This window comes from Rhyacophila brunnea, unplaced genomic scaffold (assembly GCF_057557595.1).
Source record: "Rhyacophila brunnea isolate RB1 unplaced genomic scaffold, BYU_Rbru_1.0 scaffold_17, whole genome shotgun sequence".
Lineage (NCBI taxonomy): Eukaryota > Metazoa > Arthropoda > Insecta > Trichoptera > Rhyacophilidae > Rhyacophila > Rhyacophila brunnea.
In genome coordinates, this window is record NW_028232827.1 from 1,125,067 (window position 1) to 1,140,290 (window position 15,224).

A 15,224-nucleotide genomic window follows, 5' to 3' on the forward strand; every position below is an offset into this window, starting at 1 on the left:
TGATTCCATGGCCCCCACATCCTTAAGCGGGGCTCAAAGCCAGGATCTTTGGCAGGCCCCCCTACCTATCGCTAAGGTTAAAGGCAGTCTGACGCTCTACAGTGGCATTTTCCAAATGGTGATCTCAGGGCTCGAAATGGACCGGAGCGCCGTTACTCTTCATAAAATCTCCATAACTATCGCTCCGTCTCGTGGAACAATTTATTCAACCGTCTGAGCTAGATAGGCCATATAACAATAAAATCGAACACACCTATTTTTATAAAAAAACATAAAATTAAATAACTATGCTCAACATGCAACAACCAACAATTGTATCGCACAACCATATATTTTAAAATGGTAAGAACCTCAAAGTGAAATAACGCCGCAGGCGACTTTTTATTATTATTAGAGCGAATTTAAGATGTGTGTTTTATCTGGTTGACCAGCGACGCCAGGCCCCTCTGAGCCTGGGCCCCTAGGCTAGAGCCATGTCAGCCCCCCCCTGTGTGGGGGCCATGATTGATTCATACTGCAGCTTATTTGTAAAAAAAATCCAAGTGTATTTTTGGAATTGTTAAATTCCGCTCGATAGTTTAATTATTATGATTTTGCTCCTTCTTGAACAATTTTCCTAAGTGGAGTTAGCTGGTTTGCAGATTAGGCAGTCGATCACTATTTTCGATATTCCGTAAATGGGGTTTTGTTCTCAAATAATTCTCACGTTCTTTGATATTTCAAGATAAAAAATGTATATGTCATTATATTATTTATTAATGTTTTTATTGTTTGAAGGAGGATAAGCCAGACGAAAATATTACATATTTTATGAACTAACAAGACTTTATACACAGGAGTTCATGAAATGTAATCAAATGTTAGGAATAAAATTCTGATAACTTCTCAGTTGCAGGTACGTATTTGAATCCTGTTTTACGTTAGGTGATTTGAAAAAACTCATACTTAACTCTTTTCTAAGTATATGTCATACCCAAAGATGTTAATACCCTCCTTATATAGAGATAGAGCCTCTATCTATTAAATTTAAGCAAAAAAGGACAATTGGTTTATTGATTAGAATTAACTACAAGTGACTTTGGATTAGAGATCCATTTGCAGATTACTTTATGAAGTATGCTACTGTTATTATTTATCTCTTTCCCAATGTGCAAGGCGTATAAAAAGACAATCCGTCACGACAGATCAAGGGTTCAGCAAAAAAGAAAAATTGCTACTCGAGGGAACTGCATCAATCATCCAAGCGCCGAGACCCTGACTTCCAAGAAGACCGATCCCGATGGCTACCGCGAGGAAAACGACGAAGACCTGGAGGGAGAGGAGTACGAGAACAGCATTACCTGATGCCGAGAAGAAGAGCGCAGCGTAACCTGAACCTACGGACTCCCTATTTTTGGACGCACGAAAAACATTAAACTTACTAGAGATAATCACCCACAGATGTTCAATCTGGCCTCGGTTGGTCGCGAAGCCACCAAGGCCAGTTTCTCAAGAAAGAAAACCCCAAGCAACCCCAGTAATAGCAACTAGATATAAAGAGGATACAGGCCCAAGATTGCCTAGGCGCCCCACCGAATGCTCATTACCCTAATTAAGAAAGATGTGTTATGTAGATAAGTAGCCAATACACAACACTTCGGCATTCTTATTTTGTTGAAGTTGTATACCTAAAACCTTATATAACTGCACTCGAGTAAATAATGACAAATGAACATAAAAATGGCCGCCATATTGCGTGAACTTGGAGTTTACCAACATAACCATGTTTCATAACAGAAAATATTACATATTAAACGGCTCGTTTTATTTATAGTCCAAATTATTTGTTAATCCTCGGTCTTTCAGTAAGCATATATATTCGAGAACGTGCAGTAAACTTTGCATGGGGCGAGTAGATAGAGAAAAAAATTAAACATTATGACGAATAACTTTACTTCTAAGAATGTAATTATTTCAACGTAAAATCTAGTAAGTATACTTTTCAATCCTTCACCCTTTCACCAGGACATGTTATATTACAGGCCATGGTATTAGTGGCGCAACCAGGGGGGGGCAAGGGGCCCTGGCACCCCCCAAAGATGAAAATTATCAGAATGATTTTAAACATTGAAATTGAAAGCCAATAAACTATACCTTTGGGCTTAGACAAATAAAAACACGGCAAAAAAATGATTTGTAATTCTCCAGCACCCTTTTCAGAAAAAAATTCTTAGATTTTAATTTCGAAACACTAATGTCAGGTTTTTTTAGAAACCCAATTCCTAATGGAACTGTCAAAAAATTCTCGGTGTCCACCCGAACTCCGGAGTGGTGTAGGTCATGGCTGGGGAGGGCTGACAGGACTCTAGCCTGGGGGCCCGGGCTGTGGGGGGCCCGGCGTGTCGGGTTGGCCAGATAAGTGAGATAAACACACATCATAAATTAGCTTTAATAGTTAAATACTATTATACTTCATGGCCATGAACATTTTAAATTATATAATTGTGCAACATATTTTCTGATTATTATGTGTTGATTCTCGACAGCTCCATTATTAAAGTAGAAGTATTAAAAATCGTCAACAATTCATTGTATAAGTAGATACCCATATTTGAACTAAAACACAATTTTAAAAACGTTAATGTAGTGTTTCACACTGCCTTTAATCTTAGCGGTAGGTAGGGGGACCGCCAAATATCCTAGCAATAGACAAAAGACCGATAAACGAGAAATTAGGCTGTGAAGAAGAAAAAGAGCCTATGGGACTAATTTACATTCTCCTCCTTGGGCCCCCCAATATTAAATCCTGGGTGCGCCACTGCTTGGTATATTATAATGTTTGATAACAAACAGAATACAATGACTATGATTTATAATAATATTATGTCTACATCCACGTAAATTTTGTCATTTTCCTGTTTAAGCTATGTACGTTTCTCCTGTTATTGCGTAAATAAATCATCTGGTAAAAAGACATAGTTATTACATTACTTCCACTATTCCCGGATGTATATCAACCACACAAATGATTAATTTAACTGTAATAATTAAAATAAATTTTATATTCAAGCTATTTTCTTCCTGTTATTAAAAAATTCAGTCCAATTTATGTAGATTCCAAGTAATACTACAATTCTGCTAACGTCATTCAATCTAAATGCGATCAATAATAATATCATGGTCAGTGACGTCCCTAAACAAAATGCCGCCACATTTTATTATAAGTATAATATTTTTATCAACCTTTCATACGCGGCGTAAATGTGAACTCTGCCATTCTTGGTGGTGTTGGCTTGTGTGTCTCTGAATCAGAATCGAGGGCATCCGTTGTTTGTTCTGCCACGGTGCAGAACTAACCTGCCATTAGTAATGCCAATTGGGAGGGCAGTAACCATGTTTAATGAAATCGCTTCGGATATTGATATATTCCACTTACGTGAGTGTGAATTTAGGTGGACGTTGTTTTATAAGTATTTAAGATAGGGTCTATCAAAGTTCACTCTGTGTGCTTCCATCTACTTTTATTGTATTATTTATTTATTTTCTTATTTTATTACTTATTCTCTGTATTTTTATTTTTTTTAATTATTAACACTTATTTTATGTCATGTCGTGAACGCTTTGAATTTATAATTTGTTATGTTCATTATATATAAAATAAATAAATTTGATTGATTTGATTTGATGACTCCAATATCTAAGAAATGTGTTGTATGAATACATTACTAACAAGATGTATACCACTAAATGCCATCCCTGCTTCAATAGACAATAGGTATTGCGAGTCCACGGTTTCAGATACATTTAAAAATACGCCTGACAACTTCCAAAACTCGTGAGTGACTAGCAAACATTTTACACAAAATTGAGTAATTATGTACCTACCTATAATTCAAATATAATTCTCAAATCTGCACGTGCCATTGCTGTTCACCAAGGACGTGACCTCCAAAGAAAACGGAAGTAAACTAGACATCACAAACCCAACAAAACATTATAGTCCTATTACAACTTTTATAGTAAGTAATTAATAGGTAAATTTTGTTTCCAACTAGTGAGATGAACTTTTTAATGGAAAGATATTTCCGTTATTACTTAGTTTAGGTGGCTATTTATATATATACCTAATGATTCTCCTCGATTTGCCGCCCTTCGGGTAACTGCCGCCCCCAAGTAACGCTAAATCTGCCTACCCCTACGGGACGTTACTGATCATGGTTAAATAGTTCGAATCAATATATAGTAAAGTATGTAGGGAAAGATTTATATATATTTGGTTATATATCATTTCGATTTTTTTTATATACACATTGTTTCTGAAGTGTTTTAAATTTAAAAAAAAAAAAAAAACGTACCTAATATTATCATAAATACCAGGGCTTGAAATGGACCGGAGCGCCGTTCCTGTTCGTGAAATCGGTAATATTATCGGTCTGTCTCGTGGAACAAATGATTTGACCGCCTGAGCTATAGCCCATATAATAGAAATTCTAACACACTTATTTTTATGAAATCCACATAAAATTTGATAACTGTAAATATCTTCAGATAACTGTCGAGCGCCCCGGTTCATAAACTTTTCCATTTCGAGCGCTGTATAATACCCATCGAAGGACAAGTGAAATCAATCTATACGAGTAATGAAACTATGGTGTCTGTCTGTTTATTTGGATATAACTATGTAGGTACCTACTTACTTATTTGTTAATAAACCAGAGGGTTGGAGCGGACCCTTTTTTGAGTTGCTCCACTCCGGAATCTAACACGTGTTCCAGCTCCGTTCCAGGGTCTGCTCCGCTCCGGATAAAAAGTTTTAATAAGTTTTATAATATGTATACAAATGTTAAAAAATAAGTAGTTTTAAAATAATCGTCATTTTCATAATTAATTCTATTAAACAAAATTACCAGCAGCAAATCGTCCCTCATTATTTTCCTCTTCCGTCAAAAAAGTGAGGTTATTTATCATTCAGTAGTTTTGCCGTATTTCAAATAATACCAGTGTTGTAAAGTGTCAAAATATACTGTTTTCATTGGATTTTAGAACGAAAATTTAATAATAAAAAACATCCGGAGCAGTGGAGCACTACAAATTTTCAGTGCTCTGGCTACACTCCTTCTCCGGGTAAAACCCCATTGCTCCAGTGCTCCATTTTCTGTATAAAACACTATTAATAGATACCTACCGATTTTCGTTATATCAAAATAAATTTTTCAGTAGTAGTGAAACAGTCATGTAATTAGTTAGTAACATAAGTGAAACAATTACAAACACCCAGACTTCACGTAAATATATGCTGACCTCACCGAGAATCAAACCCGGAGCTACCAGATAAAAAACCATCGTCTTATGCCAATACTACGAGGTAACGAGAGCCACCATTCTACTGCCAAGTGGCACCATGAATACGACAAAAGCGATTCGCAGTTGTATTGTTGTTAGCATTGAAACTGCGTTGGAGCAAATGTCGACAACACACCTGCAAACCTCCCATGGTGTCACTGTAGATTGATTTACCTATAACAATGAATTTTATTGTGTGATTCTCAGGGCTCGAAATGGACCGGAGCGCACCGGAGCGCCGTTCCTGTTCGTGAAATCGGTAAAATTATCGCTCCGTCTCGTGGAAAAAATAATTTAACCGTCTGAGCTAGATAGGCCATATAATAGAAAATCTAACACACTTATTTATATGAAATACACGTAAAATTTGATAACTATGTCTTCTAACTATGATATCTATGTATTGTTCTTCAGAAAACTGTCGAGCGCTCCGGTTCGTAAACTTTTCCATTTCGAGCGCTGGTGATTCTAAAATATGACCATTGAATAATTTTATTCAACAATCGTCCACCATCTTGGTATTTCATGGGCTTCCAATTGCAATAACATTCGAATTGGTTTTACCAGTATAACATACATAAATACTGAAAAATAATTAAATCTTGGAGTAAACTAAAATCTTCGCCACCATCTTGTTGTATCTGTAAAATGCGTGCAGAAAATCCATGGGCTGAACTTACAGTTTTGGCTACCAATTCAACCGCATTACAATATCTGGAATACCCTGTACGTACATATAGCTATCAATTAGCGTTGTAATTCGAAAAGATGATTATAAATCTTTCCAAATATTGAAACAAATGCATCGTTAGCTGAAATTTGACCTTAATCACATAAATCATAAAGGTACTATGCTATGACATGGGTCAAACGTTGGAACATAATATACATAAAATTTAGCATACCCGGGATTCGAACCCTAGAACCACAACAGTAGGCAGGTACCACTAGTCTATCGCAGGCGCGCTAATTACTATTAATATTAGGTACTTTTTTGTATTATCTAAAAAAAATAATATATCCCTACTTAAGTATTTAAAAATGCCCATGATGACTGCGCAGATTAAGCGTCGACCTATAACGTCGTGGGTCCCAGATTCGAATCCTGGGACTGGCAAGTACAAGTTTTTTCAATTTGTGTATAAGCCGGAGTATGGACCTAATATGTTGAGCAAGTGGCTAACATCCATTTCTCGTAAAAACAAAATCTGTTAATACAAAACCTCCACTCTATAGGCCCACAATTATCTTATTAGGATCAGACATGATGGTAAAAGAAATTATATGCATATTTTCATCAAATTCTTCTTTCTCGATTCCGCATATTTTGTCTAAAATAAAACGAAACACGTGTCGCTGTAACATATATTTTACTTGTAAGTAATAGCTTTGACGCGTTGCTATTACTTTAATTATATTATCATATTGTGTCTTCAAGATAGTAAATTATTAAATAATTTTACTTATTAATTGGACTGGGGTTCAAATACTTACTTATTTTTAGATCAAACATTAACAACGTAAATCAAATTATTTGTAAGGTTATAGAGGTAAATAATTATAAGATAAAAAGAACTTTTTATATACCACGTTTTTAACTTTCCTGTTGAATCATATAAACTTGACAATTATATGTATTAATAAAAACTTTTTATTGTACTTGATAGAAATACTGAATAAATATTATAGAATACAGAAATGTCATTTTGACATTTCATATTGATTTCCATAGTAACGCACGTATATATTAATAATTTAGTTACTAGAACCCCCTTCATCATCATCATCAGCCGGGGTCAATCCACTGCTGGATGAAGGCCTCCCCAAGGCCTTCCAACTCTCTCGGTCCTGTGTCGTTCGCTGCCACGTATTTCCACCGAACTTTATCAGTTCGTCAATCCAACGGCTTTTAGGGCGACCCTGTGGCCGTTTCGTGCCCCTTAGGTACCATTGGATGACGGTATTTGTCCAGCGGCCGTCCTTTCGGTGAGCAATGTGCCCCGCCCATCTCCATTTCAGCTGTTTGACAACGTCTATTACACCGCGTACTCCTGTCTGCTTCCTAACCCATTCGTTTCTCCTACAGTCCTTTCGTGTGATGCCCAACATACACCTCTCCATGCCTTGCTGTGCGACTCTTAGCCTTTGGACATCTCTCGTGTTGAGGGTCCACGTCTCACAGCCATACGTGAGCACGGGCAGCACACATTGGTTGAACACCCTACGCTTAAGATATAATGGTAGGTCATTCTTGAAGATACTATTCAGACCCCCTTAGCAACCAACAATAATAACTTTCCATACAAAACAGAATTAACTGAAAATGAATACAATTCTGCTTAAAGATGGCCAAAGGTATTAAAATAATGCATTGTCGTCGTGTTCCGATATATTATAAAAGTTTCAAATGTCTAGCTAGTCGGGAAGTTAGTTAAAAATCTTGGACAAACAAGAAAAAATCTGTACCGGACAAACAAGAATACGAGTTAATAAAAACGTTGTAAAAATGTAGGTAACTATCTACCACAGACAATATAAGTGACTAATGCAAGACGGCATTGTTTATTGATTTCGAATATCCACTAAATCTGGGATTTACCAGGTAAAGTTTAAAATTCGAACAGAGACCGCAATTCCAAAAGCAAGATGGCGCCCGATGACATGTCCCCCCGTTTGACGACTTATAAATACGCGCGTCAACTATGTAATCATGTTCATTTAGTATAATATAAGACATCGAAGAGATTGTACGTCTGCCACATTGTTAAAAATCACGTAAACAAGTTATTTTAATGACATTGTGATGTGTAAAACATATTTGTACTGATTTAAAATTTCTGTGGTGTGTTAATTATTAACAGATAATAATTATTAGTGAAAACTAAACATTTCTTTGTGTGGAAAAGTGTATTTTTTTTTTTAAATATATAGGCAGTGTTTTTTTTGGAAGTGTGAGGAAGTGTCAAAATATATTTTTAATTAATTGACCACAAACAAATTTAAAATGGATAAAAAATTAACATTTTTGGTTCCTTTTATTTTGGGATTGGCGACAACTTTAATCGATGGTAATTATAATTTACATTAATTTACAAATAAGTTCGATTTTAATCAATTTTGTTTGTGATTTTGAAAGTGTCATTACGTGACATCTTTTGATTACTTGACCTTTTATCTTAACTCTAACAATTTCAGCATTGTTGAATTTCTGCTAAATGTTATCTGCGTAGCTAAAGTTTGTAATAGATAACACAACTTAATTATTAATATTTGATAATTTAATTTTTGATAATAACAGCTGTATAATAAAAATTACTACAACATAATATTAAATTAGCCATGTTGACCAATGCGCTGGATTCAAATACATATTTCTTCTTAGAGGCTCGAGGCACAGACTGACTTTGAGGCCCCCCAGGATAAAAAATAAATAAAAACCATATTTTCAAACTACCAACGTATCTAGTAAAAATATCAATGCATCTATTCACTATTATTCCGATTAATTTTGAAGATGACAGCCATGGCACATAATAATATTAGTGGCTTATTTTATTTATAACGTATCTGTTTGTATAGGACCTTTTGATGAAAAAATTTTCAAGTGCTTACTTGGCATCTGTGATTTAATAATTGTATGACTGGTTTTGACTGTTTCGGGGCCCCCTTTTAAATCTTCTTTTTAGTCATCTGCATCAACGAAACTCACCGCTGGTCGTCTTCTATGAAAGGCTTACAACCAATTCGTAGCAAGTACATTACATCTCTTTGCTATGTGGCAGTCGCAGTAATTCTCCAACATTTCCCAGACTGAGATATTTTCTTAGCTAAACAAAAACCTTTTCCTACAATAATTTTGAGCATACTTCAGTGAAACGGCAAATAATTTTCAACTATAGGTGCGACGAAATTGGGACTCGCTGCCAATCGGAGAGCGAAAGTCGAGCTGTGAACACGTCAATTTGTTTTGTATCGTGACTAAAAAACGTTACCCATTTACTTGAAAAAGAAAAAATGTCAATGAATATATTATTATTTTTATTACTAATAGAACAAAAAACATAATATTCAATGGACGCATATTGAATTTTCATGACAAATTATGTTTTGTTCTGCGTCATTTGCACAATCTTCACGTCGCGTAGTCACGATCGTTTTAGACCGTGCCCCAGCTGAAGTATAGCCTTAATAATAATATAATCAATCTACTTTCTACCGTTCGTTTCATTATGATAATATTTTCGAAGTTCTCCGTCGTTTACTAATTATTATTAATAGCAACAAAACGTGTCAATTCTGTAAATTAATTTCCTCATTTTACCGCCGCTTCATTAATGATGTGATCGACCCTGGAGATTTTAAAAATCATATTATAAAGCCACAACGCGAAAGCCTCATATATATTATATATCTGTCGATGGTCATTTCTCTTAGCGACCGTGGAATAATTCTGCATAGACAATATTACTTCAAAATAGACAATGTTAATCAAAAATTCTTTAACAAGATCCAACATTCAAATTAAAATAATATAACACAGCAGCAGTGAAGGGTGGAGGTAGGCTGTTAAGATCCGCAATAAATAGTGCATATTAAACTTTGTTAGTCACACATATTTGTTTTTATTGAACTAAGACTACAATTTACAGATGGTATTGGTTAGTTTTTAAAAATCAACCAAACCCTGCCTAAACCAAACCATAATAGTTTTGGTATATTTTGGGCGATACGACAAATTGTGCACACTTTTTCATTCATTTGTTTTCGTTTGAGTAAGAACACATATTACGCATATTGTTGTTTATTTTTTTTTAATTCATTAAGCCCTGCCTCAACCAAACAGTAATATATAAAACATATTATTCTATCTATAAAATATTCAAAGTTATGTACGATTAAATTGCATAATTTTAGATATTTTTTGACTATTATCTATTATGTCTTGGTTTTCGCAGGGATTACATAAATTTTATAAACTAACCAACACCATCTGTAAATTAATTGTAGTCTTATTTCAATGAAAACAAATACGTATGACTGACGTCCACTATTTATCGCGGATCTTAACAGCCTACCTCCACCCATCGCCACTGTAACACAGTATCTATGAAAAGGTCAATTTTTTTCGTGTGTAAACACTAATTTAATTTGTGATACGTATCATACAATTATAGTTTTTTATTATTATCTGTCTAATTATTGTGTCGACTTAAGAACATAAACATTTTTTTAAAAAAAAAGAACAAATTTGAAACTAATTCCCGCGATTGTATTGTTTATGTTTATACAATACAATTAGTTTGTGTTTTTAGTAAAAATCGTCTAACATTTTGATTAACTATTTGACGATAATATAATAATAATATATAATATTATATTATCATATAAAAACCTACTTCAAGCATCATTGACCCTTAGACTAAACTTTTTGTATTCATTTGATTGTGATTCCAGAACTATTTTAGTATACCTAAGTTGAATTTATGGCTAAAAAATGGTTGCCAATTTTGACGTCTTGATTTCGATAATAATTATTACTTGCGCACTGTTATTTGCGATTTTACATAATATTATTCTTCTTATGACAAAGGCGTTTTATGACAGTGGTCTCGGCAAATCTTTCTACAAGTGAATCTGTAATACTACATATTATTCTTTAGTCCAAACCCCTTGACAGGAGCTTCCTTTTTGCTTCAATTAGCATGTTTCTCCATCCTGGACGATACTTCCGCTTTCCAATTATTTTAGCAGAGCGTCGTATAATCTTTTAAATATAACGACGTCAATCTCTGGTGTCTTTTATCCACATTGCCAGTTTTCCTAGTAGGTGCAAGGGAGGGCTGACAGGGCTCTAGCCTGGGGGCCCGAGCTCAGAAAGGGCCCGGCGTGACGAGCCGACCATATAAGTGAGATAAACACAGATCACAAATTTGCTCTAATAGTTTGGTTATACCCTGCAATTTCTTACTGTGTGCCGATACTCGACAACTCCATAATTCAAATGGATGTACTCGTACATATTAAAAATATAAAAAAATCGCTAGAAATACAATATTTGGATAACGCTACTGCAGCTCGTCACACTGACTTCACTCTTAGAGATAGGTAGGGGGGGCGCCAATCATCCTAGCCTGGGAGCCCGCTTCAGAATGTGGGAGCCATGGTGCCAGGTATTTTATTTCTCCAGCAGATCCAGCACAATCTTACATCAGTATATTATGCAACGTCTCTACCATCAAATACCATTAGACTACCTCCATAGTCGAATGCATAATACACTGACATCTTATTATTTCAATATATTGATGCTTTCGCGTTCAATTCCATGTGGTGTCACAATGTATATTTATGAATATCTCAATGATAGGTATTTCTGTGATTGTTTCACTACTACACTACTATAATTGAATATCGTGGCATGTTAAAATTAAAATAAAACTTTAATAGTCCCAAAAATTCTTCTTAAAACTCTCTTATGAAAGAAATCCAACTTTTCGTTTTGTTTTTTAATCATCATCATCAGCCTGAATCTATCCACTGCTGGATGAAGGCCTCTTCAAGCTGCTTCCACTTCTCTCAGTCCTGTGCATTGCGTTGCCACGTACTTTCGCAGAACTTGTCATTTCATCGATCCAGCAGCCTCTAGGTCAGGGGGGGGCAAACTGCGGCCCGCGGGCCGCATGTGGCCCGCCGGGTATTTTTTTGCGGCCCGCCATCATTAATTGTACTTCTGATTACGAATAACTTTTTTATAATTTTTTAAGAAATATTGACAATAGATTAAAATTTGAAGAATTTGTTGTTTCGTAAATGTGTTATCTCAGTAGGTACGTTTTTGCGTCTCGTCTCACACTATGTAACCAATATTTTCGACGTTGAACATCGTGACATATTTAAATACTTTTAACTCCGCGTTGCAAGGAAAAAAAATATATGCCCATGATATGGTAAAAAGTTTGATTGGATTTCAATTAAAACTCAAGTTAATCCTTCGACAAATATCGAATAACAACGTGGACCACTTTCCAACTTTGAAGTGGCTGAATATACCAGAATATAAATTTGAATAATATGGTAAAATTATTAAAGCTCTGAATGACGATTTTTCACAAAGATTTGGTGACTTCCAAAAAATTGAGTCAAGTTTAGCAATAGTACGCAATCCATTTTCAATAGATATTGATAGTGTACCGCATGGCCCCCACAAGGGGGGAGCTGACAGGGCTCTAGCCTAGGGGCCCGGGCTCAGGGGGGGGCCAGCGTGACGGGTCGACCAGATAAATGAGATAAACACACATCTTAATTTTGCTCTAATAGCAAAAAAAAGTCGCCTGCGGCGCTAGCTTACTTCTAACTTATTACCATTTTAAAACATATAGTTGTTGGGACGTGTTGAGAAATACTGTGTTAAAAAATCGCTAAATTACACTGAATTTTATTTGACCTCGAACACCATTTGAAAAACAATACTGGAGAGCGTCAGACTGCCTTTAACCATAGCGATAGGTAGGGGGCCCGCCCAAGACCCTGGCTTCGGGGCCCGCGTCAAGATGTGGGGGGCATGGTGTACCGACAGAGCTACAACTTAAGATTATTGATCTGCAGTGTGACACTGATTTAAGAGAATTGCATCGTCGTGAAGAAATCTCCAAATTTTACAAAGCCCTTAATTCAGACAAATTCGACCAACTTAAAGATTATGCAAGAAAAATGTTCGTTATTTTTGGATCAACCTATATATGTGAACAAACATTTTCGATCATGAACCTCAATAAAAATTCTTTACGATCAAATATCTCCGATGCCCATTTACAAGCAGTTTTGAGAATATCAACTACAAAATTAACACCTGAATTTAAAAAATGTTAAAAAAAACAGTTTCGTTCTTCTAATTAATTTTTTTGTAATGTTTATTTTTCGTGATAATAAATAGTGTATATCTAAAAATGGTATTTTACTTGCGGCCCGCCACTCATTTTGAATTCTTGAATTTGGCCCTCCATCCAAAAAGTTTGCCCCCCCCTGCTCTAGGTCTACCTTGGATACCACTGGATTACTAAATTTGTCCAACGATTGTCTCTTTTTCGAGCAATCCCTTGTCTGCTTCCCTATACTTATTTTTTAATATCTACCCAGTATTCATTTGTTTTACTTTTAATAACAAATTTTTCAGCTCCATTTTCATATATTATATATGTACAAAATCTATATCTATATATTAGAAGGTTTTTTTCAATATAGTATCATTTGGCAATGAATATTAATGCATACCTAATTCAATTTTCAAATACCTATCACTTTAAGAAACATCGATCACTTTTACTTTAACATGTTGGATTCATTGACATTTTTTTTTTAATATATATTACTCGTTCTGACAGTGAATAACCCTGTGTAGTTTTTAAATAATGTTGAAGTGCAAACATATCATATCATTGATGTATTATTTTAGCATTGATTCGCTTTTATCACATTAATAACAACCATTTTTCAAACACGATATAATATTATATGTACCATACGTTATAATATTATTATAACAGTAAGTCAACCGATCGCGTATATTATTAAAATTGGAATTATAATTAATTTCATGTTGTCGGCGCGATTTCCCGGCGACCTCTAGGCCAAGTTTAAAATTATTTAAACTTGAAACTGGTATTTTAACGATGTTGCCAGTATGCTGCATCTTTCCACGGCTTTCTTGGAGAAACCGGTCCTGGTGTCATAACAAACTACCAATACCTGATGCTATAAATGAATAATTAATGAATAATGGCACTCCAACATGGCTTAGAATTGAATACACATAGTTAAACTGCAAATGGTCGATAAGCATCTAACTAGCATTATCATCATCTGGAGTTAGGTTTACTGCCAGATGAAGGATTCCATCAGCTCCATCCACTCGTATCGCTCCACACGCCAAAGACCACGCGTCGTACTCCCGAAGAAACAGTTTTAAAAATCCCCCAAATATAGCCACTTGCTTTATTTGTTAGTAAATCACACGGTGATGGAATCCTTAAGGCGATACTTCAGTGAAACGGCAAATAATTTTCAACTATAGGCGCGACGAAATTTTGGACTCGCTGGCAGTCTGAGAGCGAACGCCGAGGTGTCAATACGTCATTTTGTTTCGTGATGGCGACGGGGGTATTAATTCTTAAATTGTGTAAAGATGACTAAAAACGTTACCCATTTACTTTAAAAAGAAAACATGTCAATGAATATATTACTATCGTTACTGATAGAACAATAAACAGAATATTAAAGGGACACATGTTGGATTTGTATGACAAATTATATTTCGTTTGACATGCGTCATTTGCACCCGCGACCCGCAATCCGCGCATCGCCTAACCACGATCTTTTTAGACCATGCCTCAACTGAGGTATAGCCTTAAGGCACTCTGATGGAATCTATATCCCATGGCCAAGCCACGTGAAGTGCCTCTTCATGATTACGTCAATCACCGAGGACTGACTTATCAACTCATGAACTCGAGTGTACCAGTATATTATTATCCTTAAGATTCTATGAACACATCGATTCTCAAAGATCAAAAGTCGAGACCTTTAGCTCTAGTAAAATGCCACGTTATACAGAACACATAATATCACGTACACATTGAACGAACATTTGATCCTTACAGAATATAAAAAAGGTGCTGTTAGGTTAGGTTGGGTTAGGGATAATCCAGTTTATGGGCTATTTTCAAAATGTGTTTTCCGCTGTATTTCTGATAACCGAACAGTACCAAATAATTATATATTATAGAATACGGTGCTAAAATGTGATCTACATAGCGGGAAGAACTTGCTCTATGCTCCGATTCTGGATAGTGACAGGGTACAGTAATACAAAATGGTTGTAAACAGTTTTTTTTAATATATTTTAA

The 15,224-nt window shown here is 35.3% G+C and overlaps 1 protein-coding gene across 4 annotated transcripts in view; it reads left to right on the forward strand.

The window, feature by feature from the left end:
* Positions 1-8,042: 8,042 nt before the first annotated feature.
* LOC147073528 (serine protease persephone-like) overlaps positions 8,043-15,224 on the forward strand; it is a 35,492-nt gene continuing 28,310 nt past the window's right edge. For all 4 annotated transcript variants that reach the window (XM_085944367.1, XM_085944368.1, XM_085944369.1 and 1 more), the window contains exon 1: positions 8,043-8,390. In XM_085944367.1, the coding sequence (XP_085800493.1) occupies positions 8,327-8,390 (64 nt within the window). In that variant the 5' untranslated portion in view covers positions 8,043-8,326. The remainder of the gene's footprint in view (positions 8,391-15,224) is intronic.